This window comes from Berghia stephanieae, chromosome 11 (genome assembly GCF_034508935.2).
Source record: "Berghia stephanieae isolate SIO BIC M18660-M18661 chromosome 11, UCSD_Bste_1.3, whole genome shotgun sequence".
NCBI lineage: Eukaryota > Metazoa > Mollusca > Gastropoda > Nudibranchia > Aeolidiidae > Berghia > Berghia stephanieae.
Genome location: NC_088370.1, coordinates 10,040,694 through 10,058,121, shown reverse-complemented (window position 1 = coordinate 10,058,121; position 17,428 = coordinate 10,040,694). Strand labels below are relative to the sequence as shown.

The window sequence follows — 17,428 nt, the reverse complement described above, 5'->3', positions numbered from 1 at the left end:
CAATTCCTTTTCTTCGACTCCCTTCATTTTGTCTCCACCTCTAGCCTGTCAATATTTTATTATTCTCCCATTTTTATATCTTCATTGCTGTCGTCCTTGTCTTTTCTCCACCCCGTCCTTCTCTCTCTCTCTCTCTCTCTCTCTCTCTCTCTCTCTCTCTCTCTCTCTCTCTCTCTTTCATGCCCCCACCTTTTCCTTTATTTTCTATGCTTTTATCCTCTTATATTTCTTAATACGTATTTATCCCTTTTTGTCATCTTTTTGTCCTATGGTAAAGCACTTTGCATTCGTTTCTTTTTTCGACTCAGGTGTCAATGTGTACCTGACCGTGACAATGATTATAATACAGGTAGTACGGAAAATGATCCTCACGGTGGACTTATACTTTACGATATTCTGTCTTTATATATGACCTACAAGGATTTCAAATAGATAAGCGTCACAAAGAACGCGAGGCATGGGCAAATCGTTGAAATCTTATATACAAATGCATAATAATTTTGAAATATCATGTCATGTGTCCAGACTTAAGTCTTATGAAATGTCTAATTAGTCAATCATCTATTTTGTCAACAGAAAATGCATTAATTGAGAATACTGCATCTTCCGAACATACAAGGGATTCGAACAACGAGTTGTCAATAAACAAAAACGCCACAACTGATCACAGCGATACACCCTCCAAAAATAATGACACGGATGAAATACAAACTTATCAACAAGAGATCAAACAGAGGAGTACTTTAAAAGAAGTGATATTCAACGTATCTGACACACAGAATGATGACACACATATTGACATAAATAAAGAAACACCAACATTAACATCAGAACGTGAGCAAAAGGAGATAAAGAAGTTTAATGATAACAAACAAAGTCAACACATCAAGAAAAAGTCATCAAAAAGAAGTAAGGAATCGCAAGGTAAATTTGGCTTCAATTATAGCAGCAAATAAAAGTTGGTTTGATTTATTTTTGTAAATAATTCTTGTTGAAAATTATCTTTATCTTTTTGATCTTTTTATTTAGTATTAGTATTTTGTTTGTTTGTTTTTTGTTTGTTTTTTGTTTTTTTTGTTTGTTTGTTTGTTTTTTTTGTGTGTGTTTTTTTGTGTGTTTTTTTTTCTTTTTTTTTTTTTTTGGGGGGGGGGGGGGGGGGAGGAATATGATTTGGTGTTATAAAGTTCGACTTTCTTTACTTACCACTATAGTTTATGTTTCCATCAAATGATATGAAATATTGATGAAAGCCTATTAGTAAAACTGAATAGAATTAAATATTGCTTTGTGATTCTATAGACATAAAGCAAATCAAATGTGTAGAATTTAGTGTTATATTCAGTTAGTGAGAAGAGATTTGCTTAGGTTTTTTTTAAATTTTACCTTCTCCGACTTGTAATTTATTTTGTTATTCCTACCTTTTTGCCATAAAAAGGAACGAAAGAAATTAACTCTAAATAAAACCCCAAACAAACAAACAAAAATAAAATAAATTAACACTTATTCTATCATTATCAGTTATGATGTAAAACTCTATGCCCATATGTCAGAATGCTATCGTAGTCACATCATTATCAGTTATCATGTAAAACTCTATGCCCATATGTCAGAATGCTATCGTAGTTATATCATTATCAGTTATGATGTAAAACTCTATGCCCATATGTCAGAATGCTATCGTAGTCACATCATTATCAGTTATGATGTAAAACTCTATGCCCATATGTCAGAATGCTATCGTAGTTATATCATTATCAGTTATGATGTAAAACTCTATGCCCATATGTCAGAATGCTATCGTAGTTATATCATTATCAGTTATGATGTAAAACTCTATGCCCATATGTCAGAATGCTATCGTAGTTATATCATTATCAGTTATGATGTAAAACTCTATGCCCATATGTCAGAATGCTATCGTAGTTATATCATTATCAGTTATGATGTAAAACTCTATGCCCATATGTCAGAATGCTATCGTAGTTACATCATTATCAGTTATGATGTAAAACTCTATGCCCATATGTCAGAATGCTATCGTAGTTACATCATTATCAGTTATGATGTAAAACTCTATGCCCATATGTCAGAATGCTATCGTAGTTACATCATTATCATTTATCATGTAAAACTCTATGGCCATATGTCAGAATGCTATCGTAGTCACATCATTATCAGTTATCATGTAAAACTCTATGGCCCATATGTCAGAATGCTATCGTAGTCACATCATTATCAGTTATCATGTAAAACTCTATGGCCATATGTCAGAATGCTATCGTAGTTACATCATTATCATTTATCATGTAAAACTCTATGGCCATATGTCAGAATGCTATCGTAGTCACATCATTATCAGTTATCATGTAAAACTCTATGGCCATATGTCAGAATGCTATCGTAGTCACATCATTATCAGTTATCATGTAAAACTCTATGGCCATATGTCAGAATGCTATCGTAGTTACATCATTATCAGTTATCATGTAAAACTCTATGGCCATATGTCAGAATGCTATCGTAGTCACATCATTATCAGTTATCATGTAAAACTCTATGGCCATATGTCAGAATGCTATCGTAGTTACATCATTATCAGTTATCATGTAAAACTCTATGGCCATATGTCAGAATGCTATCGTAGTCACATCATTATCATTTATCATGTAAAACTCTATGCCCATATGTCAGAATGCTATCGTAGTTACATCATTATCAGTTATCATGTAAAACTCTATGCCCATATGTCAGAATGCTATCGTAGTCACATCATTATCATTTATCATGTAAAACTCTATGGCCATATGTCAGAATGCTATCGTAGTCACATCATTATCAGTTATCATGTAAAACTCTATGGCCATATGTCAGAATGCTATCGTAGTTACATCATTATCATTTATCATGTAAAACTCTATGGCCATATGTCAGAATGCTATCGTAGTCACATCATTATCAGTTATCATGTAAAACTCTATGGCCATATGTCAGAATGCTATCGTAGTCACATCATTATCAGTTATCATGTAAAACTCTATGGCCATATGTCAGAATGCTATCGTAGTTACATCATTATCAGTTATCATGTAAAACTCTATGGCCATATGTCAGAATGCTATCGTAGTCACATCATTATCAGTTATCATGTAAAACTCTATGGCCATATGTCAGAATGCTATCGTAGTTACATCATTATCAGTTATGATGTAAAACTCTATGCCCATATGTCAGAATGCTATCGTAGTCACATCATTATCAGTTATCATGTAAAACTCTATGCCCATATGTCAGAATGCTATCGTAGTCACACGTCCTATTTCATTTCCAAGTCTTTCATTATTGATGCTTATCGTCACTCTCCTGTTTATGTTCAGTTCTCGTCAGAATCATTTTAAATCTATCTGTCTCTCCTCTCACTCCTCGACCTGCACAACATCCTCCTCCACCTCCATCTCCTCCACTTCCCCCTTCATCTCCACCTCCACCTCCACCTCTATATCATTTTCCTCCTCCTCATTCTCCTCTACCTCCACCTTTATCTCCTCCTCCTCCTCCTTTTCCGCCTCCATCTTCGCCTCCTCTCCTCCTCCTCCTCCTCCTCCTCCTTCCTCCACCTCTAACTCATCTTCCTCCTCCTCCTTCTTCCCTATCTCCAACTATATCTCCTCCTCCTCCTCCTCCTCAACCACCTCCATCTCTTCCTCCTCCTTCTCCCTTCCTCAAACTCTGTCTCCTATCCCCCTCCTCCACCTCCATCTCCATAACCTCCTCTTCCTCCCCAATCTCCTCTTCCTCCTCCTTTTCCTGTCCCAATCTCCTCTTCCTCTTCCCCAACCTCCTCGTCCTCCACCTCCCAGACTCTAAAATATTACATCTAACATTTATATAAGTAACTGCATTATAATCTAAATTTATCAATAGATCATGTCTCTATTTCTATGATTGAACATTTTTTTAGTATTCAATCCTTAACTTTACATCGACATAATTTGATTATTTTCCAGAACGATTCCCCAAAGAAAACCAGGAGAAACCTTTGAGTAAAACACGAAGAGTGACACCAAAAAGACATCTGACTACAAATAAAGCCACACGTGGAATGGCTAAAACGAATGGACTGATCACCTCTGAAGCATTCAAGACTTCCCTCAAGTCTTTCAAAATACCCAAAAAGTCCCAGGAACTCTCTAGAGGTAAGGATAAAAATAGTGTCGTTACTTTCCTTTTTCATGCATTCCTATAAATAGAACGACGTTGACGTCACTCAGGTCTTTGTTATTGCTTTTTGCCATCTGCGTTTATGAGTAACTCTCACTAAACTGTATTAACCAGATTATAAACGTTACACCTAGTTTGTGTCTTGGTCCGTTATACTTCCGGATGACAATGTTGTGAGTTTCTTAGCCAAACGCATACAATTTATAGTCGTTACGAAAAATTTGTAAAATTCAGAAAATTTGGCTCCAACTTCATAACTTGATGAGCATCTCTATGTCATTGAAAATGAAAGTTGATGTCAGACTCAATCATTTTCAGGATTTTTAAGTGTTATTCAATCATTCTGAGAGTAAATTGTTGTTTTATAAAGTTAATTAGAGCGACCACTACTTTTTGGTCTAAAAACTATGAATTGTTAACATTTCAAGTAGGCATGATCAACACTCTCTTTTTAGTTCATGGCTTATCATCACACCACCCCTACATCATCTCATCATCATCTCATCATCATCATCATCATCATCATCATCATCATCATCATCATCATCATCATCATCCTTATATCATCATCATCATCATCATCATCATCATCATCATCATCATCATCATCTCATCATCATTTCCATCACCCATCATACACACCATCTCACACATCCACCACCACACACCACCACCACCACCACCACCACACTACCACACACCACCACCACCACACCACCACCACCACCACACACCACCACCACCACCACCACCACCACCACCACCACCACCAACACCACCACCACACACCACACCACCACCACCACCACCACCACCACACCACCAACACCAACACCACACCACACCACCACCACCAACACCACACCACACCACACACCAACACCACCAACACACCACACACCAACACCACACCACCACACACCACCACCACACACACCACCACCACCACACCAACCACACCAACACCACACACACCACCAACCACCACCACCACCACCAACAACACCACCACCACCACCACCACCACCACCACAACCGTGATCATCTTATCACCATCTTGACCGTCCTCAACCTAACTTATTACGTAAATTCCATCTCATTTTTGTGTATATTTCAGACAATCCCGAGACTTCAAGAGAAACTTTTCGCTCTCCCCTCGATCGTCACAACAAAGACATCACACCAAAGGGATATAACTCGTGAATGAGAAGAAACCAAACTGATCCCCTTGACGTCTATGGAATTCACAAGATTAAAACTTGAAAGGAATCCGAGAAAACTTTGAAATAGATTGAAAATATTTCTTAAGAACTTTGTAAGGAACTGATTTCATATTCTTGTGAACAGGCAAACACACACACACACACACAATACAACACAACACACATGAACACAAAAACACACATAAACACACCGATTCTAAAACATTTTTATGAACAGAAGCTGGAGATAAAATAAGCATACTAAAAAAGAATTGAAAATATGCTTAAAACAGCCGTGTGTGTTTTAAATGTTCTTTATCTGTCGATATTTTATTTATTATCAATGTGTGTGTGTGTGTGTGTGTGTGTGTGTGTGTGTGTGTGTGTGTGTTGAAGAGATTAAGAAAGAGGAATAGTGAGAGTTTGGGATATAAAGGGAGAGAAAGAGAGAGTGAGAGATAGGTAGATATTTAGATAGATAGATAGATAGATAGATAGATAGATAGATATATATATATATATAGATAAATAGAATGAGAGAGAGATGGAGAAAGAGAGAGTGAGTGAGTGAGTGAGAGAGAGAGAGAGAGAGAGAGAGAGAGAGAGAGAGAGAGAGAGAGAGAGATGTGAAATAGAGGATTGATATATAAAAGAAATTGTATTCAAAGGGGAGTGCGTGAGTAGTTCAAGTGAGTAACTTAGTAACTGTGGATACATTTGAAATCAGTCTTATTTTCAATGCATTAAAGCATTATGTTCCCTGTTGTATTAAATTGTAAAGATGTCTGTGTGCATTGTGAAGTAAATTTGTTATGAGATCATATTATTAGAAGATCCACACATTTCTATTAATGTTGATTATAATTTGTTGGATAATGTAAACCCGTAAATATGTTCCATTTTGTGGTCAAAAACGATTACTAGTACTATAACTATTGTTATTAGATAAAAGTGAAATTTATAAGCAAAATAAATAACAAAATATATATTCAAAGCTGTCAATTTACATTTCAGAACGAAAAAGACTTAATCACAAACAAATGGAATTTATCAGAAAAATAGCAAAACAATAAAAAACAATAATAAACAACAATCAACATATCAATATTCATATATCATTATAAAAAGAAACAATAACCAATCACAGACAACAAAAAATTATATCAGTTACAAACAAACATATTTAAACAGACCACAGTGATTTATATTGTGTAGTCTTTTACAGTGTTATTTATCAGTTCTAATGAGATATATTCAATGTCAGTGATTTATAGTATGTAGTCTTTTACAGTGTTATTTATCAGTTCTAATGAGATATTTTCAATGACAAAATAATTTTCTGTAAAGATTTTGTAAATAGTTTTACCGTGTATATTACTAAAGTTGTTTTATTTGAATAAGATAAAGAACTGAACATGTGTCTATGAAAGGTGCCAGACAAAGCAAGAAAGAAAAATACAAGAAAAACATCCCAAAAATTGAGTCAACATCGACCGGGTTTTTTTCCTTCTATATTTCTTTCTGTCTTTGTCTGGCACTTTTCATACACGTGTGTTCAGTTCTTTATCTTAGACCAGTGGATGCTCCTTAATTTATCATTTTTTTTATCATGTGAATGTCCATTGTCTTCTGGTTTGAAATAAACATTTTATTAAAAATAATGAGTTTTGATCTGATATTTCAAAGAGGATGATGACTTTGTTTCATTTGGACAGCAATATTTTTACTCCAAATATCAATGAGTTGTGACGACCTTCACCTTGCCTGAAACCTCTTTTGACCTCTCGGGGTCAAGACACTTGAAGTTGAGAGCAACAATGATTTATTGACATTTGGGTTGAGAATTTTCTGGATAAAATGATCAAAGACAGAATTGTTCCTTCTATGTTGCATTCTTTCTCTTCTATCCAATGTTATGTAGTCTTGTGGTATGACACTGGCATTTGGATCGGGGGTGGGGGTCCTGGGTTCGAGCTTCGCTCGGCGCATACTTGATTCCTTGGAAATGGCTCTTTACTCATATTCTCTCATCGAACTCAGGTGTAATTAGTACCTGGCCATTGTCTCTATCGGAAAAAAATAAATGTTAATAATATCGCCTTACAGGCGCCATGCCTCGTTCTACGTGTTACGTGTTGCTGTTTGTCAGGAACTCCTTGTAAAGCGCTTTGAGCATGTTTAGTGGATATTGCGCTATATAAAAGCTCATGTTAAAAGCTCAAGGGTGACAACGTATGACTAGTTGACTGTACACATGAACAGATTGTTCTTGGAACTTACACATCTGTACTGGTCAAGATTTTTATATCTGACCCCTCTCCGCTGCTGTCCACCCAGCAATAATTGGGTAGCTGGGTTTGTTAATCTACTGAAATAACTCAGCAATAGATTAGCGAGCGTCCTATCCTAAGGGTAGCCAGTAATTGCAACTGTCTGATTAACGTTATATTTACTCCGGTTCCGTGGGCCTTGTGGCTCTGAGGGACTACTCACTTCTTTTGATATTAGATTAATAGAATGTCCTATCAAACGGGTAGCAAGTAATTGCAACTGTCTGATTAACGCTATATTTACTCCGGTTTCGTTGGCCTTGTAGCTATCAGGGACTACATACATCTGTCTTCTTTTGATATTTCTTAATGGAAATGTTGCTGTTGAAGCTCGAAAGAGAAAATAACAGTAAGTAATGAAATGAAAGCATCAATTTATTGAACGAAGACATTGTGGACATTTCGGGGTTCCCCTTCATCAACAAAACACAATGAATGAAACACATTGGACAAAATATCTCATTCGTCCTTTTGTTTCATTCATCGCCTTTTGTAGAATAAATAATCGCTTCTATTTCATGATTTATTGTTATTTGATATTTCGTTGACGCTGATCTCTAACTTTCTATCGTGTGGCCTTGTCGTCTTGTAGTATGACACTCGCCTTCTGTCTTCCAGGGCTTGGTTCGAATTCTGTTGTCAGCAACGCTATGTTGAATCCTTAGACAATTGTCTCAACTCAAATTCTCTCACCACACTCAGGTATAAAATGAATTTCTGTCCGAAAAGCCATTTCTTCTCAACAATAAACAAATTGTTGTTCAGACGAAGGTTTTGTACGCGAAACGTCCATTGTCTGTATTGTTCCCATCCGACGCCTCTCCATTTTCACTCTTTCGTTAGTATTTTCATGATTCCAGGCTTCAGGCAGCCTCTACCGTTCTCCTCAGATTTTCTTTAAGATCAACAATTTTTTGACTTACTCAGCCTCATCATTCCTGACCTGAAGTTGGGAGTGTTTTATCTGGGCTACTGGTAGGATCTTCTGTCCACAAATGTGTTGTTTTTTTTCTCTGTTGATTTGGATTTTTGGGCCAGGATCTTTTACACATTCCCAGGGTAATAATAAAATACTACTGTCTATTTCACGATACAGAAACTGGGATAAACTCCGTCACCATGGGTGTCATGACTAAGAATGATTTCTCTTTTTATTTTTGGACGATTTGGTTTTATTCACATCTATTGGTGGGTGTTCGGTTCACTCCCCACTGGTGTCCGCCTCCCATGGTCTCTGGTTCACTCCCCACTGGTGCTCATAGTCTCTGGTTCAGTCCCCACTGGTGCCCACCTCCCATAGTCTCTGGTTCAGTCCTCAATGGTACCCTCCTCCCATAGTCTCTGGTTCACTCCCAAATGGTGCCCCCCCCCCCCTCCCATAGTCTCTATTTCACTCCCCACTGGTGCCCGCCTCCCATAGTCTCTGGTTCACTCCCCACTAGTGCACACCTCCCATAGTCTCTGGTTCACTCCCCATTAGTGCCTACCTCCCATAGTCTCTGGTTCACTCCCCATTAGTGCCCACCTCCCATAGTCTCTGGTTCAGTCCTCACTGGTGCCCTCCTCCCATAGTCTCTGGTTCAGTCCTCACTGGTGCCCGCCTCCCATAGTCTCTGGTTCAGTCCTCACTGGTGCTGGCCTCCCATAGTCTCTGGTTCACTCCCCACTGGTGGCCGCCTCCCATAGTCTCTGGTTCAGTCCTCACTGGTGCCCGCCTCCCATAGTCTCTGGTTCAGTCCTCACTGGTGCCCGCCTCCCATAGTCTCTGGTTCACTCCCCATTAGTGCCCACCTCCCATAGTCTCTGCTTCAGTCCTCACTGGTGCCCGCCTCCCATAGTCTCTGGTTCACTCCCCATTAGTGCCCACCTCCCATAGTCTCTGCTTCAGTCCTCACTGGTGCCCGCCTCCCATAGTCTCTGGTTCACTCCCCATTAGTGCCCACCTCCCATAGTCTCTGCTTCAGTCCTCACTGGTGCCCGCCTCCCATAGTCTCTGGTTCATCTCCCATTAGTGCCTACCTCCCATAGTCTCTGGTTCACTCCCCATTAGTGCCCGCCTCCCATAGTCTCTGCTTCAGTCCTCACTGGTGCCCTCCTCCCATAGTCTCTGGTTCACTGCCTACTGGTGCCGGCCTCCCATAGTCTCTGGTTCACTGCTTACTGGTGCCGGCCTCCCATAGTCTCTGGTTCACTCCCCACTAGTGCCCACCTCCCATAGTCTCTGGTTCACTCCCCACTGGTGCACACCTCCCATAGTCTCTGGTTCACTCCCCACTGGTGCACACCTCCCATAGTCTCTGGTTCACTCCCCACAGGTGCACACCTCCCATAATCTCTAGTTCACTCCCCACTGGTTCCCACCTCCCATAGTCTCTGGTTCACTCCCCACTAGTTCCCGCCTCCCATAGTCTCTGGTTCATTCCCCACAGGTGCACACCTCCCATAATCTCTAGTTCACTCCCCACTGGTTCCCACCTCCCATAGTCTCTGGTTCACTCCCCACTGGTGCCTGCCTCCCATAGTCTATGGTTCATTCCCCACTGGTGCCCAAATCTCCTAGCCCCGGATTGCATTTCCACTGGTGTCCACCTCCCATAGTCCCAGGTTCACTTCCCAATGGTGTCAACCTCGGGTAGTCTCGGATCACTCTCCATTGGTGTCAACCTCCCATAGTCCCGGGTTCATTCCCCTATTGTGTCGACCTCCAATACTCCCGGATTCACTCCTTATTGATATCGACCTCCCATAGTCCCAGGTTTATTCCCCACTGAGGTCTACCTTCCACAGTCCTAGGTTTACTCTCCATTTGTGTCCACCTCCTCTAGTCCCGGGTTCAATCACAAATTGTGTTCACTCCCCATACTCCCGGGTTCACTCCCTACTAGTATCCACCTCAAATAGTCCCAGGTTTATTCCACACTTGTGTCCACCTCCCCTAGCCCCAGGCTCAATCCACACTAGTGCCCACCTCCCATAGTCTCTGGTTCACTCCCCACTGGTGCCCGCCTCCCATAGTCTCTGGTTCACTCCCCACTGGTGCTCATAGTCTCTGGTTCACTCCCAAATGGTGCCCCCCCCCTCCCATAGTCTCTATTTCACTCCCCACTGGTACCCTCCTCCCATAGTCTCTGGTTCACTCCCAAATGGTGCCCCCCCCCTCCCATAGTCTCTGCTTCAGTCCTCACTGGTGCCCTCCTCCCATAGTCTCTGCTTCAGTCCTCACTGGTGCCCTCCTCCCATAGTCTCTGGTTCACTGCCTACTGGTGCCGGCCTCCCATAGTCTCTGGTTCACTCCACACTAGTGCACACCTCCCATAGTCTCTGGTTCACTCCCCACTGGTGCACACCTCCCATAGTCTCTGGTTCACTCCCCACAGGTGCACACCACCCATAGTCTGTGGTTCACTCCCCACATGTGCCCGCCTCCCATAGTCTCTGGTTCACTCCCCACTAGTTCCCGCCTCCCATAGTCTCTGGTTCATTCCCCACTGGTGCCCAAATCTCCTAGCCCCGGGTTGAATCCCCACTGGTGTCCACCTCCCATAGTCCCAGATTCACTTCCCAATGGTGTCAACCTCGGATAGTCTCGGGATCACTCTCCATTGGTGTCAACCTCCTATAGTCCCGGGTTCATTCCCCTATTGTGTCGACCTCCCATACTCCCGGATTCACTCACTATTGATATCCACCTCCCATAGTCCCAGGTTTATTCCCCACTGAGGTCTACCTTCCACAGTCCTAGGTTTACTCTCCATTTGTGTCCACCTCCTCTAGTCCCGGGTTCAATCACAAATTGTGTTCACTCCCCATAGTCCCGGGTTCACTCTCTACTGGTATCCACCTCAAATAGTCCCAGGTTTATTCCACACTTGTGTCCACCTCCCCTAGTCCCAGGCTCAATCCACACTTGTGTTCACCTCCAACAGTCCAGGTTCATTTCCCAATAGTGTCAACCTCAGGTAGTCTCGGGATCACTCTCAATTATTGGTGTCAACCTCGCATAGTCCCAGGTTCATCCAAAATTGTGTCAACCTCCCATAGTCCTGGTTCCAATCCCCAATTGTGTTCATGTCACACAGTTCCAGGTTCACTTCCCAATGGTGTCAACCTCGGGTAGTCCCGAGATCACTCTCCATTGGTGTCAACCTCTCAGAGTGCCGGGTTCACCCCAATTTGTTTCAACCTCCCTAAATCCCGGGTTCACACCACAATTGTGTCCACCTCCCATAGTCCCAGGTTTATTCCCCACTTGTTTCCACCTCCTCTCGTCCCGAGTTCAATCCTGACTGGTGTCCACCTCCCACAGTCTCTGTTTCACTTCCCACTTCAGTGAATTTCGGTGGATTTCGGTATTAACCTTTTTCCTGATGATAAAATCTACTGTTATGAACGTAAGAGAGACAATCCATGTCTTACTCCTTACTATACGAATGTTTTTTATTGATTATGCCCCTTTATATGTCTTGTTATTTCAACCCGAGTCGATGAATGGCAATCTATTTCTTACTCTTACTTTTAACTACATGAATGTTTTCATTGGTTATGCCCCTTTGTATACCATGCACTACAAACGTGAGTCGATTAATGATAAATGCAAAGACAGTTCAGTTCTGAGTAAGATGTGGTAAATACCGTGTAGTTTTTCCCTATTACGTGCGGCTATGTGATCTTGTGGTATGACACTCGGAAAGTCCTGGGTTCGAGCGTCGCACGGAGCATAGTTGAGTCCTTGAAAAAGGATGTTTACTCACATTCTCTCAACGTATTCAGGTGTTAAATGGCCATTAAGAGTGTTGACGCTGTCGGATAAGTTGAAATATTGCCTAACAAGCGTCATGTCTTTTCTACATGATACGTGTTGCTGTTGGTCAGGGACTCCTTGTAAAAGCGCCTTGAGCACGTTTATTGGATATTGCGATATATAAAAGCTCAAGTTATTAGTGACCCGCTATATGAAAGCGGTATTATGCAGGGATGAATTCGGTACTGGAAATTGAATTTACAACCACACGTTAATATAAATGGTAGCACGTCTGACTGGGAACCAGGAGGTATGAGGTTCGATCCCCATTCGACGCAGGTTGGATTCTGGGATGGTTTTCAAGATTCACAGCCAAAATTAATATCACTTAACATGTAGGACGGGACATGGCGGACAAAGACAACACCTTTATCGAACCGGTACTGACTTTACATCCGAGTACGGTGAGAGAATGTGAGTAAAGAGCCTTTTCCAATGACTCAACTATGCGCTGAGCGAGGCTGGAATCCAAGACCCTCCGATCCGAAAGCAAGTATCATTCCACAAGACCACATAGCGGCACAGAAGACCATGCAGAGACTGTCAGTCACGTATCGATGGCCGACGAATCAAACCTCTCAAGTCTCGATTTTCACGATCGGTGGATCAAAACCCTGAAGTCTTCATACGAGATTTGCGCACCACGGTGGATCAAAACCCTGAAGTCTTCATACGAGCTTTGCGCACCACGGTGGATCAAAACCCTGAAGTCTTCATACGAGATTTGCGCACCACGATATTCACATTCGTAGTCAATCACCATTTGAAGCTTTGGTTAATCTTATAGGTTTTTATTAATTTAAAAAAAAAAAATAGATAAATAAATAAATAAATAATAAAAGAAACAATAATAATAATAATAATAATAATAATAATAATAATAATAATAATAATAATAGTAATAATAATAATAATAATAATAATAATAATAATAATAATAATAATAATAATAATAATAATAATAATAATAATAATAATAATAATAATAATAATATTCGGTTTTTGTATAGCGCATCTCAACAAGCTCAGTCGCCTAACACGTAACGTGACAACTTTCACTCAAACATGCTGTATGAAACAAAGCAATATAATTCTACAGTGTTACAAAGATGTTTTTAAAAGAATTCTTCATCAGTTTTGTCTCTGATAAATCTTAGAAGGGAGTTCCAGATAATGTCAAATTAAGAAATTAAGGAGCAGGCACCGATGTAAGATAAAGAACTGAACAAGTGTGTATGAAAGGTGCCAGACAAAACGAGAAAGACAAATACAAGTCAATTTTTAATTCTTTAATATCTGAACTAAAATATCTAACATAATGCTTAAAAAAAGCTTTGCAAAGGGGTCCATGGTGATATCGACGTGTAAGACATGATGTCATGTGAGACACGATTTCTTTTAGACAATAACAACCAGGCCTTTTTTGTGTGTGTAAGGGTGTGTGGGGGTGGGGTTGCTGTGATCTAATTTTAAACTTGAGTGTTAAGAAAATGGGGTCCGGATAGCTCAGTTGATAGAGCAGTTGCTTCACATGTAAAGGGACCGAGATCGATTCCCCCCCCCCCCCCCTTAGTCCACACAGCAGTGAATAGGTAACTCGGCCTGTTAGATCTGATGGAAAATAATTTGCGATAGACAAGCGTAAAATCCAAAGTGTAGCATGCAATTGCTATTGTCCGGTTCACGCTACAGAAACCGGGATAAACTCAGGCTCAATGGGTCTAATTGCTCTGAATGACAACTGTGTACTGTTAAGAAAATGAGAGTTGAAAGCCTTTTCCAAAAATTTAATTTTGCACCGGCCCTATAATGGGATTCAAATTCTTCTAGATCTCTACCTACAAACACCGCAAAGTGCGGAAGAGAGTCAGTACTGTATTATGTTCTCTCGCTTGTTAACCCTTTCCTTACCAACTATAGGAAAATCGTCACATTCGTTACGATACAACCAACATTTTTCTTATTCAAATTTCTTTTGTACATCATAACATTTAAAGAAAATGAACAGTCTGTTGTAGAGCATGTTTTGCTAAAGAAATTATGTATGACAAGAACTTACTGTTATTGTGTTTGAGTGATAAAAATATATTTTTGTGCTTGTTGGGTGTGAAGTTTTGGGGAAAATCCGGAAAATGGCTAGTAAGGAGAGAGTTAAGTAACCGTTGGCCGTGTTGGACATCAGTTAGAAATGTTGTAAATAGTTAACGTTTGTTGATGGCTTGAAGAAGGTCATATCTCAAACGAAACCCCCTGTCATTGTCCCCACATTGGTCTGCCTGACACGCGGATGTAGTAGAAATACTACTTGCTGGTCTTAACGAGGTTAGTAGCATGTTATTGCAGCCTCTCTGACTCATTTGTGTACCAAGACTCTTCCAGTGATCCACGCATAAATTTGAGTATGGTCCTTGAAAATTTAAAACTTTCTTGAATTTCTCTGGGATGGGTAAACAGTTGATCATTTCTCGACGTTTAGTTTTTCCATTTCTTTGACAACTGTCTATAATTTTAGAAAGTTTTAGGATGCATACGACTTGAAGAGGAATTGGATGAGATGTCAACGCATTCAGAAGTAGCAAGGCATGAGATGGATTTTTGTGGCAATGAAGTCTGTGAATAAAACGCTTTTCGCGTTGCAGATACTGAAAATCATATTCGTCAAGGTAAAGATTTGCCACGAGATAGTACGCTGTCCAAATGTCTTGGAAAGCCAAGGCACTTTGAAAAAGTGTTTTAGGGCCTTTGACATTATTCAATACGTGAAAATGGCTTGGTGGAATGTTTGACACCACTAAAACTCTCGCCAATATCTCTGTGCGCAATATTTCTTTTAATTTTATTCTATCCAACCATTCCCAAGAGAAAACGCCAAACTTCAAAAGTGTTAGTAGACTTCTCACATCAAATTGACGAAGAGCTAAAGAAAAGGCATCGTGGTGGAATTGATTGATTTGTAAAGATCCAGTTAAAGAGTGTTTCAGATCAGACAATAAGAGGAGTTCAAGGATTTCTGCATCGTGCAGAGATATTGCATTGATAAGGGCTGTTTCATTACTGCAATTGACTATCGACGTGTCTGCGCCAGCTGATATCAGAGTACAGACACAATCTTTGTGTTGTCTTTGTATAGCGTGCATCAAGGCGGTTTGTCTATCGCAGTCAACTGCGTTTATATCCGCATTGTATGAAATTAATTTTTCCATACACGACTTAAGTCCAGAAATGGCTGCATGAATCAGAGGTGTTTCTCCCATTTCATTTCTATTATTCACATTCGCACCATGTTTTAGTAATAGATCCAAGCTAGGTAGATTCCAGCTTTTGCATGCATGAATGAGAGGAAAGTTATTCAATTCCTTGGGTTCGGTTCTTTCAACACAAGCACCATATTTCAACAAAAGATCAACAATTCTATAATTTCCACACCTGACGGCAAGGGTAAGTAATTTTGCTCCATTTTCTTTCCAAATGTTTGAAGTATTTAAGTTTGAATTACAAAGAAGTAAATCGAGACAATGAACTTTGGATAAAATGACTGCGTGTCGAAAGCTCGAAAACGAATCACTGTCTTCCTCGTCGTCAATTACGCAATCATTTTTCAACAGCACATCCAAACCAATTGTGTTGTCGCACAGCACAGCAAAATCACTCATTCTAAACCCATGGAATCTCGAGTTTACATTTGCTCCCATGTCGATTAACATTTGCAAAAGTTCCGACGGACAATCTAAACTATATGGGCCTACAAAGAGAAATAATAAGAAAGAATAGAGTTCTTCGTACTTAGCACCGTGTTTCCAACAGAATTTGCTTTGCCGTAGAAATTTAGAGATTGCGGGAAAGTCATTTTTAAAAGATGCTTCAAATATCAATTTATATTGCTTGCCACAATATCGTTTTAACGATTCTCTGTAAACCTTAAACCAAATGACATGTGGGAGACAAAAAGTTTGCCACTTGTGCGATCTTGGTAAGTCTTCAATTATAATCGAATCTGTATCCAACCCCGCCTCTAGAAGTTTGTAGACAAAATCTTTGTGGCCATTTCTATATGCAATGAGAAGGAGACCGTCGTAGTTCATGTGTTTCTCATTTCGAAGTGGTTATTTGTACTACCACTACAAATAGCGAAAACTACCGCTTTTCACTATTTGTACTCCCAGAACTCTTATGTGTTTAAAGTTGCAAACCACCGCTCCTTTACCTATTTGTAGCTACCTACTCCCAGCACTCTTATGCGTTTAAAGTTGCATTTGTGAGCTTTCAAGGACCAGCCGACCAGCCAGGGTTGCCAGTTTGGCATTTTAAATGCCAGATTCCAAAAATCTGGCATTTTTGAAAACCGTTTGGCATTAGGAAAATCATTTGGCATTTGGCATTTTCATTTGGCATTTTCTTTTCTTGTATATTATACTTCAAATGACACCTTTTCTCGACCGTGGTGTAGTGGTTTAGCACTCCACTTAGTAGTCAGTAGGTAAAAAATTACCCCAACGGGAAATTTAGTATAATTTAAAAAAAAAAAAGAAAAAAAAAGAAAAGAAAACACGCAAGCCACCAGGATATGATAGTAAATTGTCTATCAAAAGTGAGTAGTTTTCTTAGAGGGGGTGGGAGTCAACAGACTTTGGCATTTTTTTGAGTGTTTTGGCATTTTTTGAGTCTTCTCCTGGCATTTTGTTGAAAAATAATCTGGCAACCCTGGCTCCACTTTTCGCGGTCTTTCTTTGAGAAGTGTGAAGCAAAAAAAATGGCCCTCTCGGTAAACGAGACATTCTCATCTTTTCTCCAATTTGAAAACATTCGAAAATGAGAATAATGTACTTTTTATTAAAAAGTCAACAAAGAAGGTAAGTAAACTAGATACGACAATTTTT

At 40.0% G+C, this 17,428-nt stretch overlaps 2 protein-coding genes across 2 annotated transcripts in view; one reads left to right on the top strand and one right to left on the bottom strand.

The window, feature by feature from the left end:
* LOC144956327 (uncharacterized) overlaps positions 1 to 5,895 on the top strand; it is a 16,189-nt gene extending 10,294 nt beyond the window's left edge. Inside the window, exons 8-10 of the mRNA XM_078886824.1 lie at positions 577 to 924; positions 4,005 to 4,193; positions 5,336 to 5,895. Of these exons, the coding sequence (XP_078742950.1) occupies positions 577 to 924; positions 4,005 to 4,193; positions 5,336 to 5,421 (623 nt within the window). The 3' untranslated portion in view covers positions 5,422 to 5,895. The remainder of the gene's footprint in view (positions 1 to 576; positions 925 to 4,004; positions 4,194 to 5,335) is intronic.
* A 7,932-nt stretch (positions 5,896 to 13,827) lies between these two features.
* On the bottom strand, positions 13,828 to 16,823 carry LOC144957207 (uncharacterized). The gene has a single exon (XM_078888259.1). It carries the CDS (start codon positions 16,631 to 16,633, stop codon positions 14,753 to 14,755), a length of 1,881 nt encoding a protein of 626 aa, XP_078744385.1. The 5' UTR covers positions 16,634 to 16,823; the 3' UTR covers positions 13,828 to 14,752.
* Between the last annotated feature and the right edge of the window lie 605 nt (positions 16,824 to 17,428).